The following is a 19,503-nucleotide window of genomic DNA, read 5'->3' as shown; positions in this document are numbered from 1 at the left end:
AACTATATGAACCAACACATTCCTATTTTTGGTCAATTCAGTTTTAGTTGGAATTCCTGTCACTTGCAATTATGTGTCCAGATGGATACAGGAAGGCTGGTTAATGGTCAGCTCATGAGGACGCAGCCCTATGGGAATGGCTGTCTACAAATAGACAACGCGCTTAGTAGGGAAGAGTTTTTTCTGCTTGTCTGGTTCTGGGGAGATCATTTCTATTTTTGACGTGACTAAGTGTCAAATGGCTGTGTGAGGGGTCTGGACATCAGCCATAGTTTGGGTCGGTTTTAAGGCAAGCAATCCCATTCTTCCTTTTTGTCAAATGAATTCAGACCCTCTGACTGAATAGGTTGGTGGGTTATTCAGGTTGGGGAGACTTGGATGGAGAGAAAAATCAGAGGAGTTCCTGCTTTGAGCATCTTCCAGGCAGAGGCAGTTGACTGAGGGGAACCGTGGGGCCACTCTGTTAGAGCAAAGGCAACGCACCTTGTCTTCAATGAGCTGGTCGTTCAGCACACCACACCACACCACAGCAGGAGACTGCAGCTGGGACTGGCCAGGGAAGCTATTTCCCAAGTGCCAGGCAGTGGGGAGATTCCAGGCAGAGGCTTGGGTGGCCTGGAGTCTGCAGTGTCAGGGGAGGCAGGATTATGTGAGCGTGAGGGGCTGGGGGCTAGGCTGAGGCAGCCTGGGTCTTCCACTAGAGCTGAGACCAGCAATTGAGATACTGGTGACCACAGGCAAAGGGAGAAAAGGGGACATGAGAAATGCAAGGGGTACTCCCCTTGAGCGAAGGCACCACCTTGTCCTCAAGCTGGGACCCCGGGAATATCCCAGGATCTTCTCTCACCCCAATCAACCCTGTGGAGTTTCCTCTGCTCTCCCTCTCCCTCGTCTGCCCAGATTCAGACCCATGATTGCTCCCCTGGTCTTTCCAGTTCTTCCCACCCACCTTCTGCTCTGTGGCCTGGATTTTCTTTCTAAAGCACAAACATGATCATGCTACTTTCTAGCTTTACTCTTCAATGGCTCCCTAGTGCCCTTAGGGTAAAGTCTAGACAACTTAGTTGGGCAAACATAAAGTTGGCCAGATCTGGTCCCTCCACTTCTCTCTTTAACCTCATCCTCCAGCTCCTCCTGGCCCCTACACTCCAGCCATGCAGAACTGGTAACGCTCCCCAAACACTTGATGCCCCTTCACCCTGGGCCTTTGCTCACCCTGCTCTCTGCTTGAAGTGCCTTCTCTCCTCCCCACTCCCCCTACTAGTGTTTGACCTAATGACCAATCACCTATGCTGAACTATTTCCTTTGAGACACAGAAACACAACTGCGGTGATGCGTAGACGCTAGAATATCCCATAAAAAAAAAAAAAGCCATGGGCTGGACTGAGTGCTCGGTTTGGCTCAAGTCCCCTTAAGAGTCAGGGCCTAAGGCCAGACCAGCCCTGTGACAGAGATGGAGCCCGGAAGGAAGGACCCTGAGAGCCAGATCAAGGGACACAAGAGTCAGGATCATGGAGAAGCGGGTGTTGAGAAGCCCCCAGCCAGGCTGCACAAAGGCAGCCCTAAGTCAGGTGGCGGGTCCTGAGAGTGGCACGGGCGAGGCTGGAGGATTCTAGGTTAGGAACGGGGGTTGGGGGTGGGAGGGAGGGGAAGGCTCCTTTTACTCTCACCTCATGGCTGCACTGCCTCTCCCGGAAACCTCCGGAGTGTGCTCCTGGGGGCTGGGAATATTCGGGTGCATCTCACTCCCCGACACGAGGCCTCACTCACAGCCTCGTGCTCAGTGGGCACAGGATAGCTGGCTGGTGGGCGGAAGGTGGCTGTCCTCTCCGTGGGTCTCTGTTTTGATTCCTGGCTTCTTGCTTTCTGTGTTTGTTGAAGCTGGGGAGGGCTGAGGACCTTGTTTGGTGTGTCTGGCTCATCTTCAGATTGTCTTGGTCACCTTACCTCTCTTTGGACGTCTGGGATGGGGCGGAGTGGGGTTACTCAACCAAGAACTTTGCTTTGCCTCGCCCACTGTGCCCTGTGCGGTCCTCGCCCCGCCCTCTCCTGAATCTCCGGCTCTGGTCCCGTTTTGCTGAGTGGGGTGTCCTCAGCCAACAGCAGCTTCACAGCGCCCCAGCCTGCAGCGCCCCCTGGCTGCCGGCTGGTGAGGAAAGACAGGCTTTTCCCACGACCCTGGAACCGCACCCTCTTTCCCTGAATGGGGTCCACCTGCCCTCTTGACCTTCTCTGCATCTGGGAGTCCTCATTGTCTTGGCTTCTACTTCACAGGCAGGTCCCCAATTTATAAATCCCCTCATTTATATAGGAGGTGACGCCTGAGCTCCTATCTGGTGGAAGTGAGTTAAAGCAAAGCCTTTAGTGGCAGATGATGAGGGATGAAGATGGAGACAGACACTAGATTCTCTGCTAATGCATTTAAAAAGTAAAAATGTTGGTCAAGAATCCAACTTAATTTACTGGGCTGAAAACTCTTTGTTACTAAGTAGTTGTGGGGAAAAGAAAGAGAGATCAGAGTGTTACTGTGTCTATATAGAAAGAAGTAGACATAAGAGACTCCATTTTGTTCTGTATTTGAGATGCTGTTAATCTGTGACCCTACCCCCAACCTTGTCCTTGCAAGAGACGTGTGCTGTGGTGACTCAAGGTTTAACGGATTTTGGGTATGCAGGGTGTGCTTTGTTAAACAAGTGCCTGAAGGCAGTACGCTTGTGAAAAGTCATCACCATTCTCTTAATCTCAAGTACCCAGGGACATGTACACTGCCAAAGGTCACAGGGACCTCTGCCTAGGAAAGCTAGATATTGTCCAAGGTTTCTCCCCATGTGATAGCCTGAAATATGGCCTCGTGGGAAGGGAAAGACCTGATGGTCCCCCAGCCTGACAGCTGTGAAGGGTCTGTGCTGAGGAGGACTAGTATAAGAGGAAAGAAGGCCTCTTGGCAGTTGAGATAGAGAAAAGCATCTGTCTCCTGCCCGTCCCTGGGCAATGGAACATCTCGGTGTAAAACCCGATTGTATGTTCTATTTACTGAGAAAGGAGAAAACTGCCTTAGGGCGAAAGGTGGGACTTGCTAGCAATGCTGCTCTTTATGCACTAAAAAGGTTTATGGAGATGTTTACATATGCATATCAAGGCACAGCACTTTTCCTTAAACTTATGTCACAGAGATCTTTATTCATATGTCTTACTGCTGACCTTCTCCCTACGATGATCCTATTATCCTGCCACTTCCCTTTTTCTTTGATGGTAAAGATAATGATCAATAAATACTGAGGGTCCTCTGTATGCTGAGCACCGGTCCCCTGGGCCCGCTTTTTCTTTCTCTATACTTTGTCTCTGTCTCATTTCTTTTCTCAAGTCTCTTGTTCCACCTAACGAGAAACACCCACAGGTGTGGAGAGGCAGGCCACCCCTTCAGTAGTTAAGTCAAAGTACCCCTGAAGATACAGAAAATGATGAAAATTGATGAATGAGTCAAACTAGGAAGAAATAGTCACTTGCCTTGGTTCGACTTTGGCAGTTTTCTTAACAAAGCAGGCACAAGGGTGCACCTGTTCCAGATTCAGTCACAAGGGGCAGGCATGTACCAATCTCCTCCACCTTCAAGTGCTCCCACCACCTCCGCCTCCCACCATGCCATAAAAGGTACTCGTTCATTCCTTTCATCATTGATGAAGCACCCATCACATGATCACTTATGGATTGTCTTCTATTCTAGGTGCCTGTGGACATAGCAGTGAGAAACAGACATTTCTGCCTTACTGAGTTAACAGTTCAGGGGTGGTGGTCGGTAGTCAGTAACAAGTGAAAAGTGTATGTCACATATTAATAGGTGCTATGGGAAATGAATACGTCAGGAATGGCCGTGGCAGGGTGGGGTGGAAGTTTGAAGTTAGAAAAGGCAATTCCAGAAACAAGTAGAAGCTGTGGGGTGGTGGCCTGGGGACAGTGGAGTGCATTCTGGTTGGTGCAGCCTGGGGACAGAGTCCTGAGGTCAGGAGTGGGAAGAGTGATTGCACCAGCCAGATAAGGACTATGTGGAAGCCATCTTTTCTCATGGAACCACATGTCTTCAATACCTTTCCAAGTCCATTCATTCTTTATCCCAGGCTAACAGGCCGTTTCCCTCTGACCACAGGGACCTCATACAACCCAGATGGGGTTATTCTTTATTTATTCAGGAAAAGGCATTTATTGAGCACCTACTCTGTGCTAAGCATTGTTCTAGAAACTGGATATAAAGTGATGCAAAGATACAGTCCTTGCCTTCACGGAACTTATATTCCAGGGAAGACAGTCATTAAATAATGAGATATGTAAACAGACATAGAACATGAAGTAGTGTTAACTGAGGTCAGGAGTTCGAGACCAGCCTGACCAACATGGTGAAACCCCATCTCTACTAAAATACAAAATTACCCGGGCAAGATGGTGCCTGTAATCCCAGCTACTCGGAAGGCTAAGGCAGGAGAATCGCTTGAACCCAGGAGGCGAAGGTTGAAGTAAGCCAAGATTGCACCATTGCACTCCAGCCTGGGCAACAGAATAAGACTCCATCTCAAAAAAAAAAAAAGCAAAAAAAAAAAAAAAAAAAAACAAAAAAACAAAAAGCAAAGCACAGCAAGGAGGTAATAAGCACTGGGGGTGGGGACAGGAGTGCTATTTGGTAAGGTGGCCAAAAAAGGCCTAAAGAGGTGCCATCTCAATGAAATGAGAGGAGCCCACGCAGAGGGAACAGGAGTTATCAATATGAATACACCACAGCGGTGTGCTTGAGTATTGAGGAAAAGCATGGAGATCTGTAGGCAGCACAGTAGGTGGAGCAAGAAGATATTTCCAAGATCAGAGAGGGGAGCAGGACCAGATGGCATGGGACCAGATGGCATGGGACCAAGTAGGGAAGCAATGACAGGGTGGAGAATGGGAATAGCAGGATCTGCCTGGTAGCTTAGAGGGATCATGCTGGCTGCCGTGTGAAAAACAGACAAGGCTGGGGCAAAGAGGAAAATAAATTGCAGGCATGTCTTGCAGGCATGTGTCTCGGAGAGATGGGTGGTTCAAGCAACCTGGTGGTGGTCGAGGAGGTGAGCAGTGGTCAGACGGGATTTTCAGAGGGCTCAAGTTGGTGGCGTCATGCAAGCTGAAGTGTGAGGCATGAGGCATGATCAGAATGCAAGCACAGAGTTGTTCCACGCTGCTGGATACCTTGCCTCTCAGACGCGCTGTGACGCGCGTGGTGGAGTCCAGCCACTGAGTGATGGACTCTGAATTAGGAAGTGAACATGAGAGCCTCTTTGATCCAGAGCATATCTTCACACCTTGCAGTTAGGAAATAGTGGCCAAAAGATGCTAAAAAGTGTAATCTGTCCAGCAGGTCAATTATGTTTGGGTTTCCAACGAACAAGAAGCAGGTATATTGCTTTATTTTTCTCCAGGCGGGCAGATAGGTACAGCAGTTCTCCCTTATCCGTGGTTTCTCTTTCCACTGTTTCAGTTACCCATGGTCAACCAAGGTCCAAAAATAGTAAATAGAAAATTACAGAAATAAACATTCCATAAGTTTGAGATTGTGTGTTATACTTAGTAGTGTGATGCAATCTAGCATCACCTGCTCGGGACCTGAATTCTCTCTTTGTCCAGCAGATCCATGCTGGATACCGTCCCACCCATGAGTTACTTAGCAGCCAACTCGGTGATCAAATCCGACTGTGGTGGCATTGCAGAGCTTGTACTCAGTAACCTTTATTTTGCTTAATCATGGCCTCACAGTGCAAGAGTAGTGATGCTGGCAATCCAGAGATGTCAGAGGAGCCAGAAAGTGCTGCTCTTAAGTGAAAAGGTGAAAGTTCTCAACTTAATAAGGCACAGAAAGACAAATATTGCATTGGTTCATACTTATATGTGGAATCCAGAATAATCAGACTTGAAGACGACAATAGAATGGTGGTTAGAGAGGCCAGGAGTTGAACGGAACGGGGACAAGATGGTGAAAGGGTACCAAGTCAGTTTAGGACGATTATGTCTCCTCCCTTTGACATACATCACACGCTGTATGAATGCAGTAAATAATGTATTATAATTTCAAAATTACTGAGTACATTAAAAATATTCTTACCACAAAAATAAGTGTCTGAGGTAATGAATACATTCATCAGCTCGATTTCATTATTCCAACTGTCTTCATAAATCATAACATCACTTTTTTACCTCATAAATATACACAACTATAATTTGTAAATTTACAAAACAAAACCAACCTCCCCATGCACCCTCTGCCAGCTCTTGAAGGCGTGATCAAGTGTTGCCAGCTCTACCAGAAACGGTGTGAACTCGGCACAGGATGATTACTTCCAATGACGTCACACGCACTCCTGTTCTTGTATACCGTTTTATTGTGGAAGGAAAAGAGAATCCATGAATTGTACAAGCGTGAAGGCTGTAACAAGTTGTAGAGGCGCTTTCCGGACATTCCTATGCATTGTTCTCCACAGTAAACAACCTGGGGGCAGCCAAGAGGGAAGATTTCAGATAAGTGGAAACAGTGATGGATGTTATCTACCTACAATCCCTTTAGACATTTTCGAGAGAACTCTGTTTAAATGCTGTTCAACTCTCCCACTCCGGCCAGTGAATCCCTACAGACCAGCAGTGCCCCGGGAGACTGAGTAATGAAAACGTCCTGTCAAGCTTCAAGACCTTTGGGCAGATGGGACTCTGCAGACCCGTGGGAGTACAAAGGACCAAAGAGCTACAGGTAACCCTGTTTGGTACCTGAGGCCACACCTGGCCACAGGATAACTCGCAAAATTCCCAGAACCCGTCTTCTGGCTCTTAAAGCCATTGCACATGTGGAGGCCAACTTCTGAATTCAGGAGATATCAGGATCGACATGTATTTTTCACCCAAGGGACAGGAATGTGAGCTCTGTGGGCTGGTTAGCCCAGCACACCCTTATTCCTAACTTCCCTTCTCAATACAGCCTTGAAAAAGCTGTGCTGTGTAGCAGAGCAGCGGCGACCCACAGTAGTGACTACCGAGGTACAGTAATGGGGTGGGGACCAGAGGTATCCGGTTGGTATTAAGTCCAGGGCTACCCTTTCTGAAGGAAATACTTCCAATAGTGTATGTTAATGTGAACTATAAAGATGCCTGTGACTTCTTGGACTTCTGAAATGCTCATACGCAATGGGGGTGAAGGGAGGACAGGGGCTGGCAGTCCAGCCTGAGACTCCCTAGGCAAGCATGTGGAATCCCCAGTCCCAGCGCACAGCAGCCGGGTCCTAGCTATTGGCATTGTTAGAAGGACTATGGCTGAGAATGTGTGGGGTGGGGAAAATAAAAAATGCAGGCCCTGGCTCAGTCACCACGAAGGGGATGCCACGAGGCCCTTGAGGAACCTGAGCTCACAGAACTACAGACAGCAGATCATGAGGTTCACGCTGTCTGGCCACAAAGTGCCACTCCGCTGGGCAGGTGGAGTGTGTGTGTGGTGTGGGGTCAGGAGGAAGCTGTGTATGTGTATACCCATGTGAGGAAGAAGAAACAGAATGGAGGGTGGGGATGGAGGAGAGATTATATATAAAGACCCTCAAAGGGAAAAATACTCCTTTTTTGTGTTCACTGACTGAGCTGATGCATTTCTTATTTGGGGAACATTTTGGGTATTCTTCTTAAAAAAAAAACCGTCAAGTGATCACTGAGCACCAAATTCATTTATAATCTTGTTCTAAACCCAGCATTTTCTCTTCTTGTGATGCAGAATTACCACAACATGCTCGCCTGGCCGCGGAGGGAAAGGAGCGGTGGGCGTCCCCATGCGCTCAGCTGGGAGGGGGCGCCGCGTCCCCGTCCCCGCGCGGCCGCTTGCAGGTGAGCATGAGCAGCAGCAGCAGCGGCAGGTGCCACAGGCTGCAGAAGAACAGTCTCCGCGAGCTCCTGCGGTCTGCGTCCATGTAGAAGCGGAAGCCGAGGTAGGAGATGTAGGCGTTGATGGGAAGGGCCACGAAGGGGAAGGTCCACGTGGTGATGTCCAGGACAGGGGCTGCTGCGGACAGCACCAGCAGGGCCAGGCAGTGGCGCAGCGCCACGCGCCGACACAGGCCCGGATGGGTGACCGACATCATGCAGTAGCCGCCCCGGGAGTAGTCTTCACGGAGGCCCCAGCTGAGGGCGTTGAAATGAGGAAACTGCCAGGAGTAGAGGATTCCTCCCAGGAGAAATGCACCTGTGTTGGGGTCAGGGCAGGAGAGGGAGACAGAGGCAGTCATCACCAGAGATTTCCAAAGAATGGTTTCCTCTCCTGGGACAGCCTGCCTGGCAGCTCAGAAGCTCTGCCACCCTGTGCTCTCATCACTGCCTGCCTATATCACAGGGTGGCTGGGAGACAGGTGCCTACATCAGGCTGGTGGGGCAGCCGATGAGCTAAGATGCCTCCTTTCTCACCTGGGGGTGCCTGCGTGCCTGGGGGCAGGAGGCTGTGGGGTCTGGCTCAGACCCTGCTTCACAGGGACGCTGCCTGTGCTGCAGAACCGTTAGCATCAGTGGCTCCTGCCCACCTGGTGCTCCTCATGCCTTCCCACATTGTGGGGAGGAAAGAAGCCCCTACACACGGGCAAACACTTGTAGGGAATTCAGTATCTACTTCAGTACCACCTCCGGGTGCAACCTCTGTGCTAGAGCGCTGAGCTCCATTTCCACCCGCTGGGACCTGGGTGTATGGCTTCAGGCAGGTGGAAGCAGTGCTGTAACCTGGAGGATGCTGCGAGTCAGCTCTGCCTGTTCCGTGAACCCTGGCTCCCTTCCCAGGGCTGTTAGCGCTCCCGGCTCAGCACTGACACAGAGCTGGATGTACCTGCAGGCGGGTTTGTCACACCCTGGCTCTGATCTGTTTACCTGTTTCACCAGGGCTTCCAGGGCACATGCCTGCCACATTCCTCTCACCATCCCCCAGAGCCTGGCACAATGGCACAAGCAGGAGGTGTGAAAAACCACATGTGCTAAATAAAATGAGTCATAAAGGCAAAACGGTCCCAGAGTACAATGATAACTCGTCCATGGCTTTGCAAGTTTTCAACAAGGACATAATACCCTGAGCACCATTTTGCCCCTTTCTCTGGAACAGTCTCCCCAGCACCCACATGGGTGGAATGAAGGCTGCTGTTCACTGAGCTCCTATTATATGACAGACCCTACTCTCATAGTTTGCCCCATTTAATCCTGACCATTGGATTTTGAGGTAGATTCATAATCTTCATTGAAAAAAAAAATCAGACAATGTCAAGTTCTCCAAAAAGAGGTGGAAGGGCAATTCAAAACAAGGCTGCTTGATTTTTAGGCCAGCGTCCTTCTACGACATGCACGAAGCCACCTAAGGACAGGCAGCAGGGTGGGGGCTGGAAGGCAAGGGTTTGGCTATTCCTGTGCAGGTGATTGAGTACTCACGCCAAACATGCTCCCTGGGCGCCTACCATGGGGTAAGCACCGTGCTAGGCGCTGGGGATACCACGGCGAGCAACAATCCACACGTGCTCCTGCCTGCACTGAGCATACCCTTCGGTCAAGGAGGTAGACATCAAGAGCCACACTAGTCACTCTAAAGTCACCACTCCAAATGCAGTGAGGAAAAGAGCATGGTGCAGTGAAGACACACAACAGGAGCTGACTGAGTCTGGGGGACCAGAGGAGGCTTCTCTGAGGAAGGGATGTCTGAGCTGAGCTGGACAGAGTGGTGATCTTGTCAAGTCAGGGCTAGTGGAGGGGACAGTATTCATAAAGGCCTTGGGGCTGGAAGGTTTGAGGTGTGGGTGGTGTAAAAAAAAAGATTAACACGTGTTAGGAGTCACAGAACTATGTATGTGAAAAAAGTCAAGTTTACCGCATGAGGAAAAAAAGGAAGGTGGTGTGGCTTGGCTGGAGTGCTGAGAATAACAGGGAAAGTTCTTCAGGACAAGACTGGCTGGAGTGCGATGGCATGGTCTCAGCTCACTGCAGCCTTGATCTCTTGGGCTCAGCCTCGTGAATAGCTGGCACGATAGGTGCACGCCACCAAACTCAGAAAACTTTTTAAAACAATTTTTTGTAGAGATGGGGTCTCACCATGTTGCCCAGGCTGGCCTTGAACTCCTGGCCCCAAGCAATCCTCCTGCCTCAGCCTCTCAAAGTACAGAGATTACAGGCATGAGCCACTGCACTCGGCCTTGACTTTGCTATTCTAAAAGCAACAGAAAGCCACGGAAGGATCTTAACGTGTATAAGTGCTGAGCATGTGTGCCTGCGTGTGTGAGTGTGTGCACCTATGTGTGTAGGGGGTGAGGGGAGGGGCACCAGTGCTAAGTGATCCTATTTGTGAAGGACACACTGGAGGGGCCTAAAGCAGGTATGGAAGGATCAATCAGGAGATGAGGAGTGAGGGGATGAAGGATGACAGTAGTTAGGATCAGGATGGTGACAGTAGAGATGCCAAGAAGGTGAATTTGGAAGGAATTTGGGAGGCAAAGGGACAGGATGTGCATGCAGTGTAAGTAAGGAGGGGAGGAGACAGGGAGGAGGTATCAATAGCAAGTCCTGGGCTTATGGGTCCATGGAGACACCACTCATTGAGACAAGCAGGGAAGAAGAGGAGAGGAGGTCGTAAGTGTGACCTTGGGTGTGTTCAGTCTGAGATGCCTTTGGGATATCTAAGGGGAAAGTCACAAAGAGGGTCTGGCAGCCAGAGTGTGGGTATGGTCTCTGATAAGCAACTGTAAGCGTCTTTTCCTGAGTAATCCAGGCAGACATTTATGTATCTGCATTTCCTACCTGAGGTGAACTTCTTAGGGTATGTTCACTTACCTGTGAATCTCCAGGCATTAGAACATAGAAAGCAAGTAATAATATTGTGGTAAAGTGCGCCCAAACTCATCATGGGAGCCAATGTGGAAAAAAAGTGGATTTACTCTAAGTTATCCCCAAGATCACTGTTTCCCAACACTGGCTTGGGAACCAGTCAGGCAAACTGTAGGATTCTGTCTACCTTCTCCTTCCCCTCCTTTGGAACCGCCTTCCCATGGGGTCCCTGGCAGAGAATTGAGAGTTCACCAACCCACTGTGTCATCTACCCTGGAAAGCGCCATCCTGACCAGAGGGAGAAGAGGTTGAGGATTTGTAACCACAGTCCTATTTCAGGTAATGAGGATCTTTTAAGCCTCTGGTCTGTGGGAATGTTCAGAAAAAGGGAGCTGGGGGCTATTGCTAGGCAGAACTCACCAGGAGACAGAGCACTTTACATAATGCAGAATACTTCAGAAAATAAGTCTGAGGCTATAAGCCACTGAGGGGCCCCTGTTTGTGCAAATGCCAATGAGCATGAGAAGGAACCAGCTCCTCCTTTAATCTCTGATCTGTATTTCTCAACAGCGGAGAATGCAGAGTGACACTAGGGGCAGGCTTTGCAAGTCATCTAAAAGAAAGGAGGAGGATTTTTAATGCACATTGTTCTGGAGAGAAACTTAATCATTTCTGAGTTACGTTTATCAGGCAGGGCAGTTGTAGTTTACCGAGTGGAATTTGTGTGGGTACAGATGATTTAAGAGGGATGAGGGCTTCCTTTTATATCCATGAATAGTTTTCTGTGGCTTCCATAAGTCAGTCAACCCCTTTTCAGTCTTCCAGTATGGGAGGAAATACAACAAAGACCTGATTTTAGGGTCCCTATTTCAGTAGGGTTACTGTCAAATCCCCCAAATTCATTTTTAACCTTAAATTATGTATTTATACATACATATATATGTGTATATATAGTTGAGTGTGTTTGCATGAACTAAGATACATACGTGTATATATATGTATAAAAATTTAATTTTAACGCTGATAATAGGAGCAGCTACTATTTATTGAATCCATTAACCTGGTAAACAGTTGACAGGTGTCTCACACGTAGGCACAATTCTGGGTGCTAGAAAGGCAGTGGCAATCAAGACAAAGTCCTGCTTAAAGTCTAGAGGGAGATGGACATAAACATAAGTAACAGTGCTGATCGCTATTTTGAGACTAGACTCAAAACAGGGTAATGCAATGGGGGTGACTTGAGACTGAGTGCTCGGGGAAAGCCTTTCCATAGGTGATATTTAAGCCATGACTCAACTAATGGCAAGCAGAACTCTATCAGATGCTGGGAAAAGTCCCAGGAGGCCTCTGGGACAGCATGGAGGCTGGAATGAGGAAGGGAGAGTTACAAGAAGGGGCTGGGAAGGCATCTGGAAATCAAGATAAGGAGTGGGATCTTCCCCCAGCGCAGGGGGAGAACAGGCTGGGGGTTGAGACACAGAGGGGATGGCAGAGGGGGGTTATTCAGGTGGGGAACCCTAGGACAGACACTGGTGAGGGTGCTCATGGTACAGACACGACCAGTTTTATTTTTGACTATTTTAACTTTGAGGTACATGATAGACATCTCAGTTGAAATGCCTGTGGCTGTCATGTGCCAGGCAGTTACACATATGCTTTCTAATCTTTACAACAACTCCGCCTATAGGTACCATTATCATCATCTTATAGATGAGAAAGATTAATTTGCCTGATGATATTCAGCACTAATGGCACAAGATATTAGCACCTTCTGTTAGAATGTGATTGGTTATCTGGGGCAACATAGCAAGACCCCACCTCTAAAAAAAAAAAAAAAAAATTAGGCAAGGGGCCACATGCCTATAGTCCGACCTACTTGGGAGTCTGAAGAGGGAGGATTGCTTGAGCCTGGGAGTTGTAGGCTGCAGTGAACTATGACTGCACCACTGTACTCCAGCCTGGGTGACAGAGCAAGACACCAATTCTTAAAAAAAAAAAAGAAAGTTGTTGCCACACAGAGACTCAAATTAGTGACATTCCTACATCAATGGACTGTTGGATGCTGTGGGCAGAGGAAGGCTTGCTGAAAGAAAAAATTGCAGAAGCATTTTCTAGTACCTTAAAAAAAAAAGAGAGAGATCTGTTTTAACAACAAAACCACCAACCAGATGGCATTCACTTGGCAGTGAGTACTGCTAGGGAATTCAAAAGGACAGAGGAAAGGTTGGAACGCTCAGGTGCAACTGATGGAGTAAACAGGGTGATGCAAGTAGACTTCTTTATATTTTGATGGAAAATAAAGTGACCTCTGGATTTTAAAGTGACTGGTAAGAGGAAGTGTTGTCTTGGGGCACAGGGTCATGCTGAGACTTTGAACACGATGTACAGAGAAGCCCAGCCCCAGCTCACAAGCTGTCTCAGATTCAAAGAGTTTGCAGTTATGACAGCCACAAGCACAGGGGGAAGTGTCTTTCAAGAAAAACAACATCAGTGATAACTCAGAAATGGGGGGAGGGATTGGATCATTCAGGGCTCAGTGTCTGCTTTGCTCTAGAAATGGCTCAGAAGGAGCAACCTCAGCTGGAAAATGGCTAAAACACCAGCTCCAAATGTGGGATTTTCCTTGTCTTTCTCAAAAGCCCTCCTTTTCTTGTGTGTGTCAACCGAAGTATTTTGTTTTGCTCAATACACTTTTTCAGTAATGCTTCTGCTTAAAATAAACATAATTAAAGAAATCATTTTCCTGAGAGTAGCATGCTGCTTTCTGTAAGAGGAAATTGGGTGTGGGTTTGGCTCATGTCGCAAATGAAGGAGGTTTGGAAATCACAGCCTAGCCTTAATGGATTGTAATCAGAAAACCACCACCCACACACAGCTTTACTTGATATGCTTCAACTGCCTCTCCTCCTATAAAAGATGAAAACTAATTACTCTCTTCATCAAGATAAGGTGAACTAGAACAGGAAGACTTGAATTAGTGCCGGGGCTGTGGTGGAACCCACCTTCCTTGTGGAGTAAACATAAAGCACTCAGTGGACTAATTCAAAGACCTCACCTTCCTTCAAGATAAGTATTCCACTCATCTCCTCTGCCTCAAGCTCCTAAAGCAGTCCATTTTTATTGGGTCTGTCATCTATGACAACAAATCTGGCCTGTGTGCCCCTAGATATAGGACAGTCTGTTTTCAAAGTCCTCTGCTGGTGTCTGGCCAGGGAGAAAGACAACACAAAGGGATTACAGTCCACGGTGAATGTTACTTAGTGCAGGGCAGGAGAACACTTAATTCAGCCTTGAGAGGTCAGGGAAGGCCTCCTGGAAGAATTTGTAAACTGAGATCTAAAATTGGTCTCTGAGTTTCAATCCATTCACACAAACCATGTGTTTTTGACTTCTTTTAACCGTATCTTCCCATTTTCCTGCCTAACCCTGCACAATCTCTGTACATATTCGGTTTAATCACATTGGAAAGAAACGTCCACTTCTTTTCTGTTAATCGATTACTTGCTAGTCTATGAACATAGAAAATTCTGAAAATCTAGGTGGCATATCTGTAGACACGGCTCTCCAGAGCACGGCAGCTTCCTGAGAACATGGGGCTGAAATCCCATTGCAAAGGCAACTCCACAGAATGTCCAGGTGTGCAGGGCATCATTACTTCCCTCTTTACTCAGAAAATGGAGAAGGGCACATGTGCAGTACTGTGTGTGAGAACAGCTGGAGGGAACCCTCATCCAGTGGCACCTGGCTCTGATTAGAGGGCTGTATTAGGTGGGGCAAGGTTCATTAACGTCTTCCTGATGACTCGTTGAAAATGTATGTATTTTTACATTCTCTTGAAACTTCTATCAAATATCCTACGACATACAGACAGGAGGAGAATCGCAATTATTTCCACCTCTGTCCATTGTTCAGAAATGCTCTTGTCCACGGCACACCTCCATCACTTTGCTGACAAAACTAAGGCAATTCCAGCTAAATGGTATCGGAATGGAATGGAGACAAAAATCCTCAAGCTGGAGCTGACTCTGTCAGGAAATTCCCTGTGGAATGGAGTTCATCGGTTTCGGCTTGCTTTCTCTGACTGCCCAGTGGGCACCTTCCCACCCCACCCCCCAAACCCATTGTCACTCACCATCCACGCATGGCCTTGCAAAGGATAAAGAGCCCTAGCTCCAGTGAACCTTGGTGCTGGGTTTGGGAGGTCTTCCCTCGCCAGTACAATAGGCTCCTCTCTGATGGGGCCCACGGTAGCGCGTCTGCTCCATGGCCGGCTCTATTTGTGCTTTCAGGGTTATGTGGTTATGTAGACTGGGGGCTAGCTGGGGAAGCAAAGCCAAACCCAGAGCTTCATGGTCACAGATTTCAAAGCCTTTCTTTTGAGGGGCAACACAAAGGAGCTTGTGAAACAGATCAGCCTCAACAGTGCGATAGACTTCTATGGTGCTGCAGATAAAGGGAAGAGGATGTGGGGCCAGTTTATCAACTGCACAGGCGACAAAAGGGAAGATTAAAAGTCCCCTGAAAATAGGAAATAGAGTGGGCAATAACTGCTTGCCCTTGAAGAATTCTTTGCTAGTAGCTTAGGAATAATGCAGAGGCTCAGGGGGCGGGAGGGAGCTGGATTCGCTCCTCTCCCTCACCTCATTGTGTGCTGCCTCCCTCCAGGCAGAGTCATGGGAGGTTTCACTTAGAGAGGAAGACGGGAGTAAAGGAAGCAAAAAGCTCTGACTCTGAAAACAGTGCTCCCCTTTTTCTCTTCTTGCCATTTCCTTGGAAGGACATTTCAAGCACCTGTGAATCCTCTCTGAAATTCAAATGCTTCCTACTCCCTTAGCTCATATGGGAAGGTCTTTCCATCCTTATCACTTAAATATTAATTCATTGAAGAATACTAGTTACATGTGCATTCTGCTCCAGGCACATGTCTACCAGAGGCTGGCCTACCACACCATCATCTATCATTCATTCAGGAAGGCACTGGCCCAGCTCCCTCAAAGCTTGTGATCAGTTATGGTCAACACAGCACAACTGACAAGATCTCAGCGCCCTTGGTACCAGTTTGCCTCCAATTATACCACCAATCTGGGGGCTTGCAACATAATTTCTAGCACGTTCTTTCGTAGCTCTTTTTTTTTTTTTTTGGTCTTTCAAGAGAATATAGTGTTCTAAATATTGTTTGTTTGCTAATATTCCCATGAAAATGTTCCTTATTTCGTCTTTAAAAACATCATTTAGCTTAATCTGGAGCTCCAAGGCTACTATAACTTAATCTGGAGTGCTAAGGCTAGTTATGGTAAAATCTTATACAAAGTGAACACAGACACAGATACTCATTTACAAGCTTGGTTTCAAACTGAGGCAGCATTATAAAGGAAATCGTTAAGTGCGTGGGTTAAACAGTACCTGGTACTTAGTAAGCCTTCCATAAATATTTGTTGAATGAGTGAGTGAATAAATTCACTCTGACTCTACTTTCTCATCCAGGAATAAGAGAGGTAAATAAAGTGAAACAGCACTGAACATTTTGTAGTTTACCAGCTGAGGGTAAAAATTTCATTCTCTTTTTGTTACTAAAACCATCCATCTGCCCAGTGTCACTTCCTGATAAGAGACCATTTCTAAGTCCTCATTTGTAACTAAATGTTGGGTGACATAATTAATGCTTAACACACATTTGAATTACAAGCCACAGGCAACTGCAAATCCACTCTACAAGATGGTCATTACGGAGGCCCAATCCATACACTCCCAAAACATGGGATTTATTCAAATTTAGGAAAATGAGGAAAAAGAATCTGAACCTTTCTAAGACATGGGAGTGATGAAAAGAGGGGGCCTTGGCAAGAAAGAGGGGGAGGGGATTTAACTCAAAGCCTCTGAGATACACTAATAGTCTCTGGAGATAAACACTGCTGAGAGGCCTAATGCGTGTGGCTCCAGGCCTGCTTGCAGCTGGAATGTCGGCTGGGCACTTATCTGCAGTCCCCTCCCTCCGCTACCTCCTCAGAGTGGACTCCTTCACCGGGGCTCCAGCAGGTCTCTTCTGTCATTGCCATTCCCTGTGTGCAGAATCAAACCCAGTACTGCAGTTCCTATGACAACAAGCTGGCTAGACCAGGGGTCAGAAAGCAACCCTCTCATTCTGCCTTTCCTGAATTTTAGCTAGGAAGCATTTTTAATGTTTTCTGCTGTTAGCAGAATACTAAAAAAGAATTAAGACAAGGTAATTAGGCAGGTGAGAGGAAAAGGCCTAATTCTGAGGCTCAGAGGAAAATGGACACAAGTAAAATCCCATTGTAATGATTACCTTTATAGACAGAAGGGCTTTGTAAAATGAAGTTATTTCCTGTGCACAGAAGCAGCGGGACTGCAGAGACCTGACTTTCCTGACAGAATGACCACAAGGAGTGTTCTCTGGGCTGGACCCGCGCTTTGCAGTACAGCACTCTCTGTAGCAAGCACTGGACTGAAAGCTGTTGGCACTGTGATGGGGACAAAAGCTGAGCTGCTTACAGTTCATTGTGCAGTTATAAAATAGCAAACATTAAGAACAATTCACATTTGCTTAGCTTTTACAACGGCTGTCTTCTCATCTGTGTCATTTTCTTCACCCCGCCATCTTACCTCACTCACCCCATGCTGGATTCCCGAAGCAGGCAGGTCAAACACCTGTGTGGGACCCACACCTTTCACCGGGCATCTAGAACAAAGTTCCTTTACACTGTTTGATTTTTTAAAAAGTCAAAGTAGTTGTGGGGAAAAAAAAATAAATCAGAATCCCGCGGAACATCCTTAGTTATTTTATATTTTATGTCTTTGCAGGAAGAGAGAAGGCATCACAATTTCTTCGGTGCTCAAGGCCCCTTGGAATTCTTAATGTGACCTCGTAGCCACCACAAAAACCACAAAATGATCCAGACACCACAAAGGGGAAAAGGTACTTCCCGACATGCTGCATTTCCTTGCTTGGTGGAGCACTGTGACCCAGGGGCTGCCTCGAATGCACACTGTTTTCTGTATCTACCAATCTGTAAATATCTCCCCTCCAAACTAGATGGTTAGCTGGGCCTTCAATACATGAGGCTGCAGGATTTCCATTTCAAATCTTGGCCCAGCTGCTTCCTCTCCATCTTGACTACCATCTACTGAGCCCCAGGAAGGGCTTTTGCAAAAGTATCCACAGTCAAGGTGACTGGGTGACTAAAGGTTGGTGCTGGGTGTTTGATGTCCTGACTCATAAGGGAATATGTTCAGCGCAACCTGCCTCCCTTCAAACATGTATCCTTCATCCATTTCCCCACTTGGAGGGTCACTGGTGGTAACAAGCTGTTTCTTCAAAGGATGATCAGATTGACGCTTCACTACTTAAGAGGCAAAATGTTAAATTAACTAGATAGGGCAAAGAGAGTGTGGGAGGGGGGCAGGTCTAGGGTAGGTGGAGCTCTAGTGCAGAGAGAAGGAAGTGGAGGAGAGGAAGTAGGAGGTGAGAGGAGGTACACAGGCTTGGAAGGACAATAAAGGCAGGCTTCTGCAATTTACTGACTTTCCAATACCTCGGAGAACCTGCAGCACACTGTTAAATGATCCTAAAAGTATGGCCCTGCTGTTAGGCTGCCTCAAGCTCCAGTGGGTCTTTCTCACCACTGAATGAAGTATGAGTTCCTCTATAGGTGGCTCATCCTTGCGCGTGTCCCCACCCCACTGTGCACTGGCTTTCAGGCCTGTAAGGCTTTGTACAGGCTCTTCCCTCTTCCTGGAAAGCATACTTCCTCCTCAAGTAAACTGGTCATGACTTAATTCTGTAGTCTTTCTTCACCAAAGTCATCTGGGACCAGTTTGGAGTAAGTTAAGAGAGCCTACAGCCCTCTGAAGATACCCTGCAAAAGCTCTTAGATCACTCAGTCATTTGATTACCTGCCTGCCTCTCCCCAAAGACCCTGAGATAATGATTTCCTGAGGACACTCACTGGATTTTAGTAATGTTTGTGTCTCTCAATGCCTGGCAAACAGTAGGCCCCCAGTTGACACTTGCATGATGAAGCGATGATGGGGACCAGTTTATAAAGGTGGCTATCCAAAGTGATCCATCTTTAGGGGCTCAAAGATTAAGTGCTTGGCAATACCACAGAAGAAGGGAAGCCTTTTTGGCCATTTTTTCCTCAGAAGGGCTCTTTATAACTATACATGTCCCCTAAGACAAGAACCCAGATGAGAGATATCCCCCCTGTTGATATCATTAGTACATCTCAAATAATACTATCTGCCCATGCCCTAATCTCTAGGTATTTTTAAGATATTCTAATGGCTAGAGCTCTCTCTGGTTCTATCTTTGCAAACTGGTGGTTCTTAACATGTGGTCCCTGGACCACGGGCATCAGCAACAACTAGAAACTTGTTAGAAATAAAAATTCTCAGACCCCATACCAGCCCACTGAATTCAGAAGTTCCAGGGGTAGGGCCCGGAAATTTCTGTGTTAGCAAGCTCTCCAGGTAATTATCGTGTGCACTGAAGTTTGCGAACCACTGTTTTAGACTTCAGTGAGACCACAGGTACAGTCTCATTATTTGAAGTACATATTCAGGTGAGGATGATGAAATATAGATTCATAAGGACATCAATCTTTCCACCTAGGCAGTACGGTCTAAGTGAGCATTCTGCAATAATGGAAATG

At 47.4% G+C, this 19,503-nt stretch overlaps 1 protein-coding gene across 1 annotated transcript in view; it reads right to left on the bottom strand.

The window, feature by feature from the left end:
- Positions 1-6,379: 6,379 nt before the first annotated feature.
- LOC112609845 (protoheme IX farnesyltransferase, mitochondrial) overlaps positions 6,380-19,503 on the bottom strand; it is a 140,490-nt gene continuing 127,366 nt past the window's right edge. The window contains exon 7 of the mRNA XM_025363005.1: positions 6,380-8,231. Within this exon, the coding sequence (XP_025218790.1) occupies positions 7,828-8,231 (404 nt within the window). The 3' untranslated portion in view covers positions 6,380-7,827. The remainder of the gene's footprint in view (positions 8,232-19,503) is intronic.

Source organism: Theropithecus gelada, chromosome 16 (assembly GCF_003255815.1).
Source record: "Theropithecus gelada isolate Dixy chromosome 16, Tgel_1.0, whole genome shotgun sequence".
NCBI lineage: Eukaryota > Metazoa > Chordata > Mammalia > Primates > Cercopithecidae > Theropithecus > Theropithecus gelada.
This window is presented reverse-complemented; position numbering and strand designations above follow the sequence as displayed.